Source organism: Chenopodium album, chromosome 16, assembly GCF_948465745.1.
Source record: "Chenopodium album chromosome 16, dcCheAlbu1.1, whole genome shotgun sequence".
Classification (NCBI taxonomy): Eukaryota; Viridiplantae; Streptophyta; class Magnoliopsida; order Caryophyllales; family Amaranthaceae; genus Chenopodium; species Chenopodium album.
In genome coordinates this window covers 12,612,554-12,630,000 of record NC_137849.1, presented here as the reverse complement: position 1 = coordinate 12,630,000, position 17,447 = coordinate 12,612,554, and the positions used below count along the sequence as shown (strand labels likewise).

Here is a 17,447-nt window from a genome sequence, read left to right as displayed (position 1 = left end):
ATCCTTAATGTAAGTAATTTCTATATCAACCCTTGTACTATATATATTTATGTTCGAATTTCATGATAAACACCTGATTATGAACACATTTGGAATTTCATAAAGGATTATCCTAGTAGCATGATTATCTTTAATATCCTTACTAAGTTAAGGAGGAAATTATTTGAGGACAAAGGGAGTCGTTTCTTGCTTGATTGTGTTATCTTATTAAGGGTTCTCATTTCAAATTGAATGTAGTCTTGTTATGTTTGAGATTATGCGAGCCTTAAATCTTATAATTGTATTTCTCTATCGTGCTTTTTATTTGTAATTTTGATAATATGGATTTTATGCATATAATAAGTTTCATCCTCAATTTGGTATGGCATCAAGATAGTATGTCTCTTTTAAAAGATGTTGAGATGGTTTTGTTAACAAATCAAGACATTCATGCAACTGTGTTTTTGAAACTTCCGGAATTCAAAGCTTCCGGACAATATGGATTACTAACCCCCCCCCCTCCTTTTATTTTCCTGTCCGTATCTGTTTCGGGAGAAGTTTTGGGGGAGGGGGGGGGGGGGGAGGGGATGGGGATTCGCTTGTAATAATAGATATTAATAGTGGATAATAGCATTTTGTGAGGCATGATTTGGGATTCGTGTTTCTTTGAGTTACCATAATTTCATCCTGCATGAAAATGACTGATCCAGGCTTGTTATAGTATGCTGTATAGTACATAATTCCCCATAGATAAGTTCTTGAACTATCATTATTAGTAAAAGCTTCTCTACTTACTAGGTCAAAGTATTAAGGACGTGTCTAGTAGGAAGGGATTTGAATAAACTTTCTACGTTTTCTTATCCAAATAGATCTAATGTTAAACTGCACTTGAGCGGAATGACTTAGGTTATGCCAACAAGTTAAACCAGACTAGATAACCATAAAGAGAACATAGTCATAGTGCAGGATAAAACTTCTAATTTTTATTTTTTTTTATTATTTTTTTTTTATTGATGATTTATCGTCATCTCCTCATTCATGTGATTTTTTTCATCTCGGAATATAGTATGCACTAAGCAGTTTGAATTCAAAACCTAAATTAGATTTAATAGGAAGGTTGTGTAATGTTCAAATTGTTTCGATAAAATTTCTCTCTGTCGCTTCCTAGAGTAGTGTTGGCTGGACACAAGTCTGCCTTTACAAAAACGTGAGCATTAGTTAGATGATGTTGAGTTCTTATTACAGGCTGACTTACGGCGAGCTGACCAACGTGCCAAGAGACGTGCAATGGAGGATACCCTTATGGCCCTAGAGGTAAAATCCAGTTAATGTATTTAGTATTATCAAAAAACATGTTTAGTGATGATTCTTATTGCAGTAGTTATTCAATCTTGATTGTTTATAATTTGTTTTGTACATTAAGCGACTATAAGCCTTGACTTTTGGGTTTTGCAGTTTGTCAAGAACATCCATGATATTATGGTCAACAGGATGTACAAATTGTAAGTTTTCTGTTGGAGAGTAATTGATTTTTGTATCATATTGGATGTGGAATTGTAATCTGTCATTTTGTCTTTAGCCCTCTGCGCAAGAAATATGGGTCCTTGAATCAAAATATAATGCTTGAAAAGAATGGAAAGGCTCTTGATTTCTTCCCTGGTGAAGTGTCCGATGATCGCATCAATGCTATTCAGGTTCCTTGTTTTTGCATTGTGTTGCTATTGATGTCCAGAATAGGTTTTAACATAGAATTCTAATCCTTTGGAAGTTGCGGTTTGCAGGAAGCTTACTGGAGTATGGCATTTGCACTTTCTGAAGCAGATGGAATTGACTACACGGATCCTGAAGAGGTTTGAATGGATGGACATATTTGAATCTGACAAAACTACTGATGAAAATCTTTATGTCTGTATATTTATATGGTTTTTCACATTTGGATCCAGCTTGAGCTGTTAATTATGACGCTCATAGACCTTGATGCTATGGACGGTAAATCAAGTGTGTCACTCTTGGCTGAATGTTCTAGCTCTCCCGATGTCAGTACTAGGTATCCTATCTTTCAAATGTGCTTATACTTCGTATGTTTGATCTTTATTACACAAAAAGAAAAACAAAATATGTTAATCGGGAAACAACAATCTAGGAGATCTAATCTTTTAGTTTCCAGCTTTGGTTTTAAACTGCAAAACCCTACAACAATCCATGATATTATAATGTTTCCTGTCTACAACGGAGTATTTTAGATGGGTTCTTTTTCGATTCATAGAAATTGCATGCAGCTCTTAAGTTTGATAGAAAGTTGGTGACTTTAAACTCGGAGCTGCAGAATATATTTACTAACATACTTAAAAAGTCTAATACTAAAAAGGAAAATTTGTTAAAAACCATCTTATAAAAACCAAATTTTGTTGAAAATCATCTTATAATTTTTTTTTTTTTTTTTTTTTTTTTTTTTTTTTTTTGTCAAAACACACCAGTTTTATAAATTTTTTTGTCAAGGCACACCTGTTTTAAATTTTTTTTTGTTAAGTCCCACCATTTCTTCGGGTTCTGACTAATTACTTACATATCCGGCGTTGAGTAACATGTGCACCTCACGTGACCCACTTAACTCTACTTTTCTTTTTTATTTTTCCCCCCTTTCCCTCCATTCATTCCCCTCTTCATCAATTCTCTTCATCATACTTTGGTTTTTATAGCCTTTTATATAATTGCACGGAAATGTAAGTGACGAAGGGGGAATGAAAGAAGGGAAAAGGGGGGAAAAATAGTAGAAAAGTGGGGTTAAGTAGGTCACGTGAGGTGCACATGCTAATCAACGCCGCAAATGTCAATCGATAATCGAAATCTGAAAAGTGGTGGGATTCAACAAAAATTTTTTTGAAACAGGTGTGCTTTGACAAAAAAAATTTTATAAGATGGTTTTCAACAAAATTTGGTTTTATAAGATGGTTTTCAACAAATTTTAAGTTTTATAATTGTATAATGTAATGTTAATATTTGAATATTTGATGATTCAACATCAGTTTCTGTGATTTCTTCGTACTACAAACTTGATTTGTTGTATTTCATCACATAATTTGAACTCTTGTTTTCTGATGTAGGCAAGCACTAGCAAATGCTTTAGCAGCAGCTCCGTCAATGTGGACACTTGGAAATGCAGGCATGGGAGCATTGCAGGTTTGTTTTTGGTATCACTGAGTTGGTGTTAGTAATGCTACCATTTACCTACAGGTCTTACAATAACTATATATATATTGATCTTGCAGAGATTGGCAGAGGATAGTGACCCGGTTGTTGCTGCAGCTGCATCGAGAGCTATCTACGAGCTGAAACAACAATGGGATATTGAAGAGGGCGATAGCTGGAGGTTTACACTAAATCAGAATGGTGCTGAAGAGGATGATGGCACTGCAAGCTGATATAAACGTATACGTTATTATTTAATTAAACTGTAAAGAATTTAGCATAATTATGATGATAGAAAACTCAATTAGTAGTCTGTATTCTGTAAGTTGAACCCTTGAACCACAGAATTAACTAATTCCTAATTCAAAATTGTGTTCTTTACTACGATGTCAAGTGTCAACATTGCAATGTATTTGCTATTCGAATTACTACCTCCTTTTCATATTATTCGCAATATTCAAATGTCTAATCGTTGTAAATCATAGGAAACGGAGGTAGTTGAAAACTTTAGATAAATAGAATTTGTTTAATTACAATACACTTTATTCAGCTTTCTATCTTGGAGATTTATTTCCTGATTTCTCTAACATTAAAGCTTTTAAGAAGTGAAGAATATCAGGTCTATTTGTCTTCAGTTTCAACGATGAACTATGATGAAAGTTTTTGAAGTGTAACCCTCCCAAACAGTATGCAATGTCCTACTGTCCTACATTGTTATTGCCTTATGCTTCTCCTTAGACTAGTGCGTCAGACTTCTTCTCTAAGTGATGGTTGCAGCTCAGACCCATATTTAAAGAAAAGTTTAATGCCGACAAGTCCAAAGAGCCAATGACATTGCAAGAGCTGTTGTACTACTAACTTGGTGAAGATATTTCGACATATACTACTACCTTCGTTATTTTTAAGTGCTCCGCAGGACTATATTTTATAACATACTCTGCTTTTGTCGTTCTATACTTACCGGTTTTTACTCACATAACTATTAACTAGGATCTGAGGTGGATAGCAATGTCACTACTACACCATCCTTAACCTCGATTACTTATCTACAACATGCGCAAAATTGGAGAATGGGACCATCATGAAATTAGTGGAGGACTATTGAGAATTATCTAACTGATGGCATCTTTGTCCATCATTACCGCAAAGAGCTCACCAATGTGTCTCACTTTAGTTTCCCTTTTTCCTCTATTCTATTCTTACTTTTCCTGGCAATCCCATGAGGATGGGCCATTATTTACAGCTTTGTGAAAAAGTTTAATCTAATTCATAAGGTCCCATCATTATTATGTACCCTCTTTTGGTAGCTCATTTTTTTTCCTTAAAAATTAATTGACATATCCTTTCTAAGTTTCTTTTCTAGCCAAGAATCCAAAGTATGTTTCTGTGCAAGATTTTACAAATCACTTGTTAGAATGCAATTTATTTACCTAATTTTCCTTGACCATCCCGAATTTATTAGACCTCATTATAACTTACCTGTTGATTTATATTTTGTGTTTATCAATTTGAAAAATCAATTGTGCAACTCTTAAAAACTCGTCTATAAATATATATATATATATATATATATATATATATATATATATATATATATATATATATATATATATATATATATATATATATATTTTTTTTTTTTGAAATAAGGTGAATTAATTATACATGACTTTTAAGAATATTATTTTATGGGAAGTTATGAGGTGTTAGGATATTGTTTCCTAATAGTCAAGATTGACTACGCTGTCTCTTGTATAGTTATTGGATGATTAATTCAATAATAGGGGAAGCCAATCTATTAAATCTTTAACATATTTTACATTTCCTAATTATCCAAGATATTCATTAACCCAAAAAGTTAAAAATGTGAAATATACAGATCATCATTATGGGACTGTTTTAACTTCAATCTTGATTTTCAGTCACTACACCAATTTTGGAGTAGAAGAGAGAGTGTAGCAATATTCATGGCTTCAAACAAGTTAGCTGTCGCGCTATCCAGAAACAGTCGTAGAATTGTGTCTGTTCTAGTGTATTCATTTCTTGAATGGGTTTTAATTGTTTTCCTTCTTACAAACTCCTTTTTCTCATACATGATCAGAAAATTTGCCATTTACTTTGGCCTTAAACAACCCTGCATTTTGTGCTCTAGAGTTGATCACTTACTAGAGCCTGTGAAAACTACAGATACTTACAAGGATCTGGTCTGTGAGATTCATGCTTGTGAGATATCAAAACTGAGTTACTGCTCGAAACATCAGAGATTCACTGAATCACAGGAAATGTGCGCGGAATGTTCTCCTGCTAAGACAAAGGATGTTCTTTCTGATCAGATGGTAACTAATGAGAAAATATCAACCTGTTCCTGTTGTGCAAAAATCTCGAACAAAAAACTTCAACATTCTCGGTATATACCTTTCAGAGAAAGTTTAGTGATCGAAGAAATAGAAGAGGAGAAAAGTGAGAAGATTTGGTCCAAAGCTAATGATGATGGTAACCATAGTTTCTCAGAATGCGAACCTCAAATCCTTTTGGATGTTGGAAGCTTTTATCTCAGAGAAGCTGCAGAAGATGACAGTAATGAAGATGAAGAAGTGGATGGTCATGCAGGTAGCTACTTACCCTTTGTTAGCATATTATCATATAATTCATACTAAATCATCTGAGTCTATCACAGTAGAAAAATACCCTGCATTTTCTGTAAAACAATTTTATTTTTTATATTTTTAAAATTTTATTTAAGAGCTTTTGATCAGAAACTTGCGGAGTTAAAATAATCTGCAAATGTATGAGTTGTGCTGAGTTGCGTGATTAATTCAACTAATATCATAAACTTGCTGAGTGAAAGTAGTCTGCCTTGGGCTCAAACTTGCTGAGTGAAAGTAGTCTGCCTCGGGCTCAAACTTTCTGAGTGAAAGTAGTCTGTCTCAGGCTCAAACTTGCTGAGTGAAAGTAGTCTGCCTCGGGCTCAAACTTGCTGGTTTAGCTCGGCCTGCTTGAGAGCTTAGATGGTCTGATTAAAAAATATCCAATTTTTCTTCTCTTCAGACTTTACTCCAAAACTTAGGCTACAATCTGGGTGTGATAGTAGTTGTTATATTTGCAGATAATCGTTATCTTCTCTCGAAATAGAATGTGATTTATCAATTACTTGCTGGGTAGCATTTACTTGGTCCTTGAAAATAGTGAAAATCCGAGTTATTAAGAAGCCAAAGCTTCTGATTGACAAGTAAAATTGACAATTTTTTGGGTAGAATTGTGAAAAGCAGATAGAAAAGTCTAGAAAAGAAGATAAAATGATATGTATAGAACACACTGACCATCTTTTGGTTTCAGCTGACGAAAACAAGTCCAAAGTGAAAGAGTCCCTTCATGGAAGTCTTCTGGATGAGATGAAGAAGACTGATCAGGACATCTTCAGTATAATCAGACAGCTGAAATCAGAACTTGAAGCTGAACAAAAGGCTAGAAATAAGCTGTATGCTGAACTAGAGGCGGAGCGAAATGCTGCTGCAATTGCTGCAAATCAGACAATGGCTATGATAACAAGGCTTCAAGAAGAGAAGGCTGCAATGCAGATGGAGGCACTACAATACCAAAGGGTGATGGAGGAGCAAGCCGAGTATGACCAAGACGCGCTGCAGCTGTTAAATGAGGTAGTGACCAAGCGAGAAATAGAGAAGCAAGAGCTTGAGAAAGAGCTAGATGTGTATCGAGAGAGGTTTTCTGATTATGATGCTAAAGAGAAGGCAATGCTGTTGATTCAGAAATGCAGTGGGAATTTCTCTTCTTCCTGCAGCATTGACAATGATAGTGATGTGCTATCTATTGATCTAAATCGCCACTATAACAAAGCTGAAGATGGTAATTTCTCCAAAGAAATTTCTCTTGTTGACTGCTCTAAGGAATGGGGGGCAATTGAAAATTCACTGGACGAGCTAGAGGAAGAGAGACTGTCCATCATAAGACGGCTCAAGGAGTTGGAAGAGAAGCTTCGGAGCAGTGAAAAACAGGATGAAGAGATGTTTGAGGATGTAAAACAAACAGATCTTTTATTAGAAGAGCAGGATAATATTGATTTAGACCCGAATCCAGAGTTCTGCAGCCAAGAAGTTAACTTGGTCTCTTCTTGTTTTTCTACCAGCATAATAAAGAGTGAAAATCATCCAAAAACAATGGCTTCTGTTGCTCGAAAGCTGCTTGATCTTGTAGGATCAGAAGATGATGAAATGGAAGACATGGCTTTGACTGATAAAGTTGGAGCTGAAACCGAAAGCAAAAGGGTAGCAATTGAGAAAGAAATGGAGCATGTTTATGGAAGGCTACAAGCACTAGAGGCAGATACAGAGTTTCTTAGGCACTGTATCGGCTCTGTGAACAAAGGAGATGAAGGACTTAGTCTACTTCGAGAAATCTTGCAGCATCTTCGGGAGTTAAGAGATGCAGAAATTTGCATGTGAAGTATGTAGGTGCTCTTGTGTCAAGGCCTCCGTCCTGAGTCCTTTGGACACTTTATTTTTCCTTTTATTGTTCGATTCTGTCATTAAGATGCTCCTTTATGCCTTCAACATTGTTATATGTTTGGCAAGCCAAGCAATCATATAGTTATAATAATAGCTTTAGTTGGTTGAGGACCTTGAGGTTAAATCTCAAAATAGTTTTTAATCTATTCGTAGCAACAGAAAAGTAAAATTGAACTAATTTCTACCTTCAAAAGCTATTTTCCTTAACTACCTTAATCTAAAGTTACCAAATAAACTACTTGGCAAAATTCTTATTTTCGCCTTTCAGTAGTCAATGTTATAGTCTTATAGAAGCTACTCTAAAAGATGTTGCCGAGCAGGGCTGGTTGAATTGTTAAACAAGCAGGATTCACTTCCAAGTCAGTGTATTCAAGACAGGAATCTCAAGCACAGGTTTCATATATTTTGACAAGGAATTTCTAACCTAATAGTTTTCCAGAAGATCAACTGCTCAAGTAACTATCATCAAAGTGAACTAAATTAAAGACTTAAAAAAAAAATATGTGACTGAAAATATTTCTGATATCTTGATGCAGGAGCGACAACACAAAAGTTAGCGCAAGGAAAACCTCAGCAGTCTAGGAACAAAGTTAGTGTAAGGAAACCTTAGCGAAATATTTCTGATGTCTAGCAATAACCAACTACCAGTGTGCATTCTGATAGCATGACCAACTCAGGATGATGGTTCACTTCTGTAATAATTTCGAGTCTGACTACTTTACATCAACTTTGGTCCATATCTTAGAGCTTAAGGATTACGTTAGAAATTTAAAAGCTATAATGATTACTTAAACTCTTTGGACGTTTGTGATATAAGATCATTACTTACGCGCTTAATTGGATTTGGATATTTGTTGATATCTTACATTCGAGTTGCTCTGAGATTTTCATAATAAAGTACCTTACTAGATCAAGATAAATTTTGATTTCACCAAGGAGTTTGAGGGCTACAAACATTACAATTTTCATCTTTTTGCTATGAAAGTTTTAATAGAAAAAGAAAAGATAAGACAAGAACAAATTAGGTGGTCTTAGATTCTTGGAGAAATAGATCAAAAGTTTTGTTGACAGGAATCATAAACAACCTCAGGTATATTCAATAACGTTCTCTCTGAAATGAAATTGCATTAACAAAAACGCGCAGTTTCTAATTTTGCTGTATTACACTAGTACTACAGTTTTACGGTCTTTTTGCAGATCTATAGGAGTTCAAGATACAAGTCAAGGGATTAATTCTCAGATACATATCGTCCCTAAAAAGTAACTATTGTATTTGGAAGATTGCGTAGCTATACTAATTAGTAATTACTCGGAAAACATGTTAATGAATAAATTTGAAAGATTATCCTGCGAACAATTTGAAGCCAGTAGAGCACCATGAACAGACCCTCAAAAACATGATGTGTTAAAAAGCAATATGGTCACATTGCATCTAAATATCATATAGGAAGTGTACAATTGTTTATGCTTAGTTAAATACAGAGTAATTAGGAAGTAATATATATATAAGATGGCTAACTGTGCATAAGAGTTGTGTTCTCCCATCATTTTGGATAGTTTAGTTGATTGTATTCATATATCTTACAATTCAAGTACTGTCTAAGGAATCAGATTAGTTTCTAACACGGCGAGAAGATTATATATGTGAGATTGCAAATCAAACCTTGATACGTATGTACAACATGTTAGATACACAAAATGAACAAATGATCGATGATAAAATGATAATCGTTTATATAAATATGCTTAAAATGTTCTTTCCTCATCAAAATAACCCAAATACTACATTAACCCAAAGCATGAGTTAATGTGGTAATACATAGTAGTACATAACATAAAATTAGTACGACCACGTACTAAACAATAATTATTTAAGTATAATTAATGCCTGATTATAGATTTGGGAAGTAGATGGAGATTAAGGGCACTTGGGGCCTCCTTGTTGGGTCTTCCAGTTGTTGTAACACGGGCAGGATTGCTTGTTGCCGTAGGTACCTTTTGGTACACACAGACATTTTGAGCAGCACTTGAGGCAGAAGAACATGCATGGCTTCCTGTGCGATGTTGCTGAGCATCTATAGTTGCATCTTGGTTGACAATCTAAATCATATTAGTTCAAGTTAGATTCGGAGTTAAACAGAACATCAATTTTAATGCGAAATAATTATTATTCCGTTGGTCTATCGTTTACTGGATACTTTATTCTATTTTTAGCGAACCCCTTTTATTATAATATTTTCACCATCTGTGCTATTTACATTTTATTCACATTTCTTAAATTGTACGTATAACGTTGAGTAGGAAAAAAAAAACAACAATACTCAGTAGTGTATAACATTTGAGAAATCTCTTCTTTTGGAATTATTTTCATTTTAATTTAGTTTACAGTTCAGCTTCTTAGTTCATTTTTCTATTTCATTTCAATTTAGTTCACATTTCAGCTTCTTAGTTCATTTTTCTTTTTTAGTTCAATTCAGTTTTAGAGTCGTGATCTTATAATTAATCTGTATATTAATTTGACTTTAAATCTATATTATAGTGCAGTTTTTGTAGTACCACTAAATGCAATTCTTTAGTTGTTATTTGAAGTGGATTGTTAAGTATATACAATAAAGTGATAAAGAAAACAGAGAAGTTGCCAAAAAAATATCACATACCTCCTGGATGAAGTCTGTTGTTCCCCTGTTTACACAAAATAAAATTCAATATCAGGTACACAACCAACAAACATGCTTACAACACCAAAATAGAATCATTAAGCGAATATAGTATACTGTCATTATATCGAAATTAGAAGATAGATTACCTCAATGACGCTCGAAAACGCGACCAAGACTAGTAAAACAACCAGCACAATGCTGTAAATGTGACTACGTCCAGCCATATCCAAACTCTCTAAATAAATTAAGATGATTTGAGCAATGCAAAGGTAAGAGAGAATGGAAATGGTAATGACATGAAGAAAATAAAGGGGTGTAACAAGAGTTTATATAGATGTAATAAAGCGTTAGTTGAAAGTATAAGGAGGATGATTTTGTGGGGCACAGTGTTATATGCTCAAGTGGGGAAGCAACTAGCGGTGGTCTAGGCGTGAAATATGGGATATGTGATTGATGAATAAAAAGTTTGTAACGGTAAATCCGGCGTGTTAGTTGCATTTCTTTCGTAAAAGTTTGCACTTTTTGTTTGGATTTTTTCCACTTTTGTCAATGTTGGATGTCATGTTAGTTCAACAGTAACTACTGTTTTAACTGTTGCACCTCTATTTCTGTTGTTTTATTATCTCTTTTATCACGTGACTTGTGAATTATCACCGACGATATTTTGTTTCAATACTCCGCGTACTACGATTGTGGACAATCGGATAAAAATCGAAATCCAATCCAATCCAAATCGAATTATCAATTTGGATCGGATTCAAACTTTAAATCAGATCGGATCGGATTGAATTTTTTTGAAAATTCGGATTTTCGAATCGGATCAGATTAACCTTGTTTGGATCCAAAAAACCGAAATAACCGAATTATGAAAGCGTTATTTTACAAAAAAATATTGTTAATATTAATCATATTAAACTATGTTTATGATTATAATAATATTAATCATGTAAACCTATGTTTTCAATACTTGTACAAATCATGTACTACTATACTTTCAAGAATTGAATTTTATTAATGCAATTTATTTTTATAATCGCATTAGACCCAAAAAAATTAGCAACGTATTTTAATTTGGATTTTCAGATTGGATCCAGATAACCGAATTATAATTCGGATTGGATCGGCTTGGATTTGGTAAGTAATTCGGATCGGATTGGATTTGAAAATTTAAAACCGAAATTCATTTCGGATCGAATTGGATTTGGGCTAAATCCCAACTGAAAACCGAATGGACACCCCTAATTTTATGTACATTCTTTTGTTCTATTTAATTGTTAAGGGTTATGAATTTGGGTCAACAGTTCAATATTGGATTAGGTTTATCGATTTCGGGTTTAAACAAGACTAGCAGGTTGATCCGGTTGGTTTTGAAAATTACCGTTTTGGTTTGGTTGTTTTATTGCGGTTTCTATTCAAGTAGAGTCCTAATCAGGGTAAATTGTAATCGGTTTGAGTTGATCTAAATTGGACCGGTTTTAAAGCATGTTTAGCTAGTTTAAAGAGGGGATCCTATTCAAATTTGATGGATTAAAATCGAGAAGAATCATTATCGAGTCGGGTTAATCGAATAACAATAGGAACGAGTCAGGTCATAAACAAGTCGGGTCTTATATAAGTTAGGTTTACGAGTAGCAGTTGAAATGGGTCAAGTCAAATCGAGATAGGCTCTAAGCAAGTTGGGTTAAGAATCGGGTAGTGGGTATAAATAAGCGGGTCAAAATTGAGACTCGGGTCCTAAATGAGTTGAGTTAATCACAGGTAGCAACGTATCTGCTCAAAATCGAGTCAAGACTTACACAAGTTGGATTAATTTGGTAACGGATTAGAACAAGTCGAGTTGTAATTTTTCGGATGCACACTCGGTTAATTAGGTACGGAGTAGTATGTAAGTTAGAATGAGTTTGAGCATAAACTCACAATTAATAAGGGTCATAAACAAGTTAGGCTGATTTAGTAGTAGGTTGAAACGAGTCAGGTGAATTAGATCATAATCGAGTCAAGTAAAAAATAAATTAGGTTTGTTAGGTCATACACAAAATCAAATTAGGCCAAGTTCGAGTCAAAATGTATATAAGTTAGGTTGATTAGGTAACGTAGTAGAATGAGTTGAGTTGTAAATGATCAAGTCATTAATAAACATGCTCGGTTAATTGGATAGCTGATAAGTGTCATTTATGTCGCTATTTTTAGGAGTTTTCTAGTTAGTTTTTCATAGTTTTTCTATCTTTTTACTTGGTTTTAATAACGTTTTACTACATTTGTCATGTTTATGTGTGAAATGTCGTTATTGCTCAATTTTGGCTTTTCTTGCATATTTTGGTGGCTTATGACATTAGATTAAACTTTATTGGTTTTTTCTTATGTTTAGGAACACGTGGATAAGTTCATTGCTCAAGATTGAAGAAATATAAAACATAAAAGAACAAGTAATGAAGAAATGTGCACTTGATTTGCAAAGATCATACTTCAAACGCCTATATCTTTTGATATACAAAACATTTTGGGGCGATTCTAATTGGAGATGAAAGCTTATCTTGAGAGCTTTCCAACGACAGGTCATATGCTCAATTCCGATGTAAAACGTGGGAGATATGCTCATTTGAAGCTGAGTAGTTTGCCCAGTCCGTAGCCAGGAGCGCCCGCTCCTCAAGGCCGCACGCCCGCTCCTCACAGGGTGTGCAATTTTGAAGTTTGGCAGAAGGTTTGGCAGAAAGTTTGGAGCGCCCGCTCCTGAGGGGGTGCACGCCCGCTCCTCTACGCGCTGCTCGACTTTTTGCGGAGCTTCCTAGGCAATTTAGTAAGGGATATAAATAGATTTTTTGCTCATTTTAGAGGGGGGAATTCATATTTTCAGTAGTTTTTAGGTTAGTTTTAGGTTTTTAGAGAGAGAAACTCTCAAATTTTGGAGAGAGAAAGTGAGAGAAACAATGGTTTTCATGGATTTTGGATAATCAAAGGAGGAATTTGATGATTTGAAGATCTCCATTTTATATCAATGAGCATTTCTTACTCTCTTCTCTCTTTATGCTTTATTAATTTCTTTGTTAATCATGTTTAAGTAGATTTCATTCTGCTAGGTGTTGAGTGAAGCTTTGGTATGGTTAATTGAGTTACTTGAGATAAATTTGATGATAATTGTGTGATTAAATTGATTGAATTGATGATGGCATGTTGTTTGTTTTAGATTGGATTGATCTCCCAAGATAGCAAACTTAATTGCATGTTAGTTCTAGTTTGACAAGGGATTGTGAATTAGAATTTATATATTTGATTGCATTTTGAGTAAATTTCTTCTATGCACCTAGTCAATGAGGGATCTAGGCTAGGAATTTGAGAGATTGCTCTTGAGTGTAATTAATTCTCATTTTAATTCTTTCTTTGCATGATTGATTATCAAATCGATTCCCATTAACTTGTTAATTGTTCAAAGTGGATCTTTGCCCCTAGTAGACTTTATAATATCTTGATCTTTATATGTGTGTTAGTGTAGTTGTAGTGTCCATTATCCATAAACCGACTTCGGCGTAGCTTAAGCATTAGATCGAGAACAATCCAACATTACCGTTCCTTGTGGTTCGACTCCGAACTTACCACTAGACTTGTTTAGGGGTTAGTTTAGGATTATAATAAATTTTGTTTGGCCGTGAGGAGGTTAGTCAACGACCTAATTTCCCCGCGCTCAAAATGGCGCCGTTGCCGGGGAACGGTGTCAATGCTTGATTGTTTTTGATTGCTTGAGTCTAGGTCTTTGTGTATACTATTATATTTATTTATTTTTTTTATTTTTGCTTGTTTTTGTAAAAAAAAATGGCAAGTAAGTCGTTTCCTCAATATGACAATGAGCTTTTTTGTGAATATTTCAATAGACTTGAGGGATATTTGGACTTTAATTGTTGTAGTCTTTGGGAGGCTTGTGAGATTTGTTATTTTGGTTTGAATGAGCAAACTAGGGATGAAATTGAATGCATGCATAATGGTGATTTTAGAGCATTATCAATTGATGATGCTTGGGATTTTTATGTTTGGTTTTCTTGGGATGTCAACAATAAGGGTAATTATGATTCTATTATTGATATGCAATGTGTTGATACTTCCAATATTAGCATGAATTCCCATGATTTGTTACATGATCCCTTAAGTGAACCTAGAACACATGATTTCAACTCTATTTCCTCTTTTGTTCATGATGATGAGGTACATGCTCAAGTAAATGCTAATGGTGTGTTTCAATATTCTTCATTATTTACCATGCCTTCTTGTGATGCGCTTCGTTTCCTTAATGATGAATCTCATGTGTTTGATTGTGCCCCCACTCCTCAATGTGATGTATATGCTCATGATCTTAATGTTGATTTCTCCAATCTTGGTTGTACTTCTTCTTCTCTTGTTGAGCCTCAACCTTCTACACCTTTTGAATCCCTTATTGCTACTTTTGAATCTCAAATTAGGTGCATTGAGCTTGATAATGAGCTTGGGCCTAGTAAGGAAATGATTCTTAATTCTATGAGAGGTCAATTAGAGATAATGAAAAAGAATGAGGAGCGTCTTGAGGAGGGAAGGAGAAGAAAAGAAGAGTTAGAAAGCCAATTGTCACCCTTGATGCTTGTTTGTGAAAAATCCCAATTTAATGTGTGTGTTGAGGATGATGATGATGATTTTGAGCAACCAAGAGAGTGTGAGGATCCTATTGGTGAGCATATGAGTGATGGTGAAGGAGTTGAGAATGAAGAGAGTGTTGATTTTGAAAATCTTAACCCTCTTTCCCATCTTGATGAGTCTCAAGTGCATGATTGTGATCCTTTTATCCATGAGTATTTGGATTCGTTTGAGGTTATGTCTAATGTGTTTATTGAGTGTCAAATGAAAACCCATAGCCTTTTGAGTGAGTTCATTAAGAATGCTTCATGGGAGAGAGATAATTTTGAAATGAATTTGCATCCATTCATGCATGGCTTTGAGATTTTAGGCTTTAAGGAAGTTGAGGGAGTTGTTGTTCATGATTGTAGTGAAGGGGATTATGTAGTTCCTCTTGGAAGTTGGATGTTTGAGGAAGATCATGATCATGAGTGTTCTTCTTTTGAGGATTCTATGATTGATTTTCATGCTCAAATTGGTGATTTGAGGAATGGTGGTGAAGAAGAGACCATTTGTAAGACCATTGCTCCTATCCCCTTCTCTCATGTCCCTTTTTCAAGGAATTTCAACCATATCCCCTACACTCCTATATCCCTTCCTTCCTTTGTTAATGAGCCTATTGGGGACCACCTTGCCTATGAAGATTTTTATGTCCCTCATTCATCTTCTATTGAGGAAAAGGATGATTTTGCCACCCAAAAAGATTTTTGTGAAGAGAGTTTGCCTTTCTATTCTTCTTCTTATTTTCTTGAATTTTCTTTTGATTCTTCTTCTTCTTCTTGGCAACTCCCTCTTCACTTTCTTTTGCGTGCACTAATCTTGGTGCATGCCCTTCTTATATCATTTGCCTACTTGTTATCTTATGAGACGTGTAGTAGTGCATTTGACAAGCTCTTGCGATCGTTGCAATATTATTTACTAGAGCGGTCAAGCTTGGACCTTAAGCAAGCCTTTCTCGGGAAGTAACCCGTGTTTTATTGCTTTCATTTTCTTTTCTTTTTAGAATAGATTTTCTCTCATGGAAATGTTTGTGTTCCTTTTTCTAGGTACATAACTTGATATACTTTGGTGCATTAGTTTGGATCAAGAATCAAGGAAGTTTGGCACCACAATTGCTAGCATATGGAAAACAAGATTCAATTCTTGAGAAAAGTGGCTTTGAAAAGTTTAATTGGGTCATTTGTGGGTATATACACCCACCTAAAATCCGGTAATATCTTTCCTTGCTCTTTCTCCATTGGTTGATACCTAAAGTGGCTTTGAAACAGGACATATGTTGGGTTGTTGGATTGATCTCCTTGTTTTCCCCTCCCATGGATTATTTGATTTATGATTGAGTGTAGTGTTTCATTCAAGCTTCGGGGAGGGTATTCCATCATGTTTGGTGGGATGTTGATTCATATATGACATGCACATTTGTATATGTATTTTCATGTTCTTTATCTTGAAAATCACAAAAAGATTTTTGTTTCTATCAAGGCAAATTTGCAATGTGTTTTCTTTTGTTCTTGCTTTGGACATAATACTTATGGACTTGTATTCTTGAATGTCTTTCTTCCTAAATTTTAGAGGTGTGCACGGTTTGATAATGTGTTCGGTTGACTCTAGGATATGGTATGCTAAGGTAGTTGGCTAAGAACTTTGGGACCATGAAGCTCTAGTTCACTTGCTTGTGGTAAGATGGAGTTGCTCTCTATAGTGGATATGAAATTAAGAGTTAGTTATTGCTATCCCTAGTGAGGTATAATTGTTCAAGCCTTCATCATATTTTGTTGAGCGGCATTTTTGGATCCTTGGCTATTGCATTCTCATATCTAGAACTTGACTTTTAACTCCCAAGATCGCAACCGAGCCACTTTAGGGGATGACAAAGGCATTTATCTTTTTATAGGATTAATTTTCAATTTTTGGATTTGGTTTGCATTTGCCCCTCTTGCTAGTCCCTTTGACCCATATACATTCTTTTCTCTAGCCACATACAAGCCTTCAAGCGTTGGTTTCACTTTAATTTCTACCTTCAGTTTTGTGAAGCAATTTTGTTTTCGACCTTGTTTTATTGTTTATGGTGCAAGTTTAGAATTATGAGTTCATTCGCAAAGCAAGTATGTGTTGTATATAATTTTGTGCATAAAACCAAATGCATTTTGAGAAAAAGTCGTCCAAAGTTAAAAGAGGCAAGGACATATATATATAAAAAAAAAAAAAAAAAAAAAAAAAAAAAAAAAAAAAAAAACAAAAGCTTGGAAAAAGGAAATATTGAAAAAAAAAAGGTAAAGAAGAATGTAAAGCACAAAAAAAAAAGGGTTTTGTTATTGTTGTTTTCACTGTTTTTGTTATTTTGTGTTAAATAAGCTTGGGGGAAAGTTATTTAATAAGCATACTTGGCACTTTTGTTTTGGAATCGTTTGGATCTTGTGGAAGAAGTTCCACCCGTGCTTCACATAGGTTTACCACCAATTTC

At 34.6% G+C, this 17,447-nt stretch overlaps 3 protein-coding genes across 4 annotated transcripts in view; 2 read left to right on the top strand and 1 right to left on the bottom strand.

Moving 5' to 3' along the window:
• LOC145586243 (senescence-associated protein AAF, chloroplastic-like) overlaps window positions 1-3,552 on the top strand; it is a 10,506-nt gene extending 6,954 nt beyond the window's left edge. For both annotated transcript variants that reach the window (XM_081643025.1, XM_081643026.1), the window contains exons 7-13: window positions 1,225-1,293; window positions 1,435-1,481; window positions 1,559-1,673; window positions 1,761-1,829; window positions 1,923-2,026; window positions 3,084-3,159; window positions 3,249-3,552. In XM_081643025.1, coding sequence (XP_081499151.1) covers window positions 1,225-1,293; window positions 1,435-1,481; window positions 1,559-1,673; window positions 1,761-1,829; window positions 1,923-2,026; window positions 3,084-3,159; window positions 3,249-3,401 — 633 coding nt within the window. In that variant the 3' untranslated portion in view covers window positions 3,402-3,552. The remainder of the gene's footprint in view (window positions 1-1,224; window positions 1,294-1,434; window positions 1,482-1,558; window positions 1,674-1,760; window positions 1,830-1,922; window positions 2,027-3,083; window positions 3,160-3,248) is intronic.
• A 1,333-nt stretch (window positions 3,553-4,885) lies between these two features.
• Window positions 4,886-7,831, top strand: LOC145584919 (myosin-binding protein 3-like). The gene is made up of 2 exons (XM_081641705.1): window positions 4,886-5,778; window positions 6,505-7,831. Exons 1-2 carry the CDS (start codon window positions 5,136-5,138, stop codon window positions 7,626-7,628), a joined length of 1,767 nt encoding a protein of 588 aa, XP_081497831.1. The 5' UTR covers window positions 4,886-5,135; the 3' UTR covers window positions 7,629-7,831.
• A 1,574-nt stretch (window positions 7,832-9,405) lies between these two features.
• Window positions 9,406-10,649, bottom strand: LOC145584918 (protein RSI-1-like). Its single transcript, XM_081641704.1, has 3 exons — window positions 10,498-10,649; window positions 10,349-10,373; window positions 9,406-9,791 (listed from the first exon to the last, which is right to left on the bottom strand). Exons 1-3 carry the CDS (start codon window positions 10,573-10,575, stop codon window positions 9,610-9,612), a joined length of 285 nt encoding a protein of 94 aa, XP_081497830.1. The 5' UTR covers window positions 10,576-10,649; the 3' UTR covers window positions 9,406-9,609.
• Window positions 10,650-17,447: the final 6,798 nt, after the last annotated feature.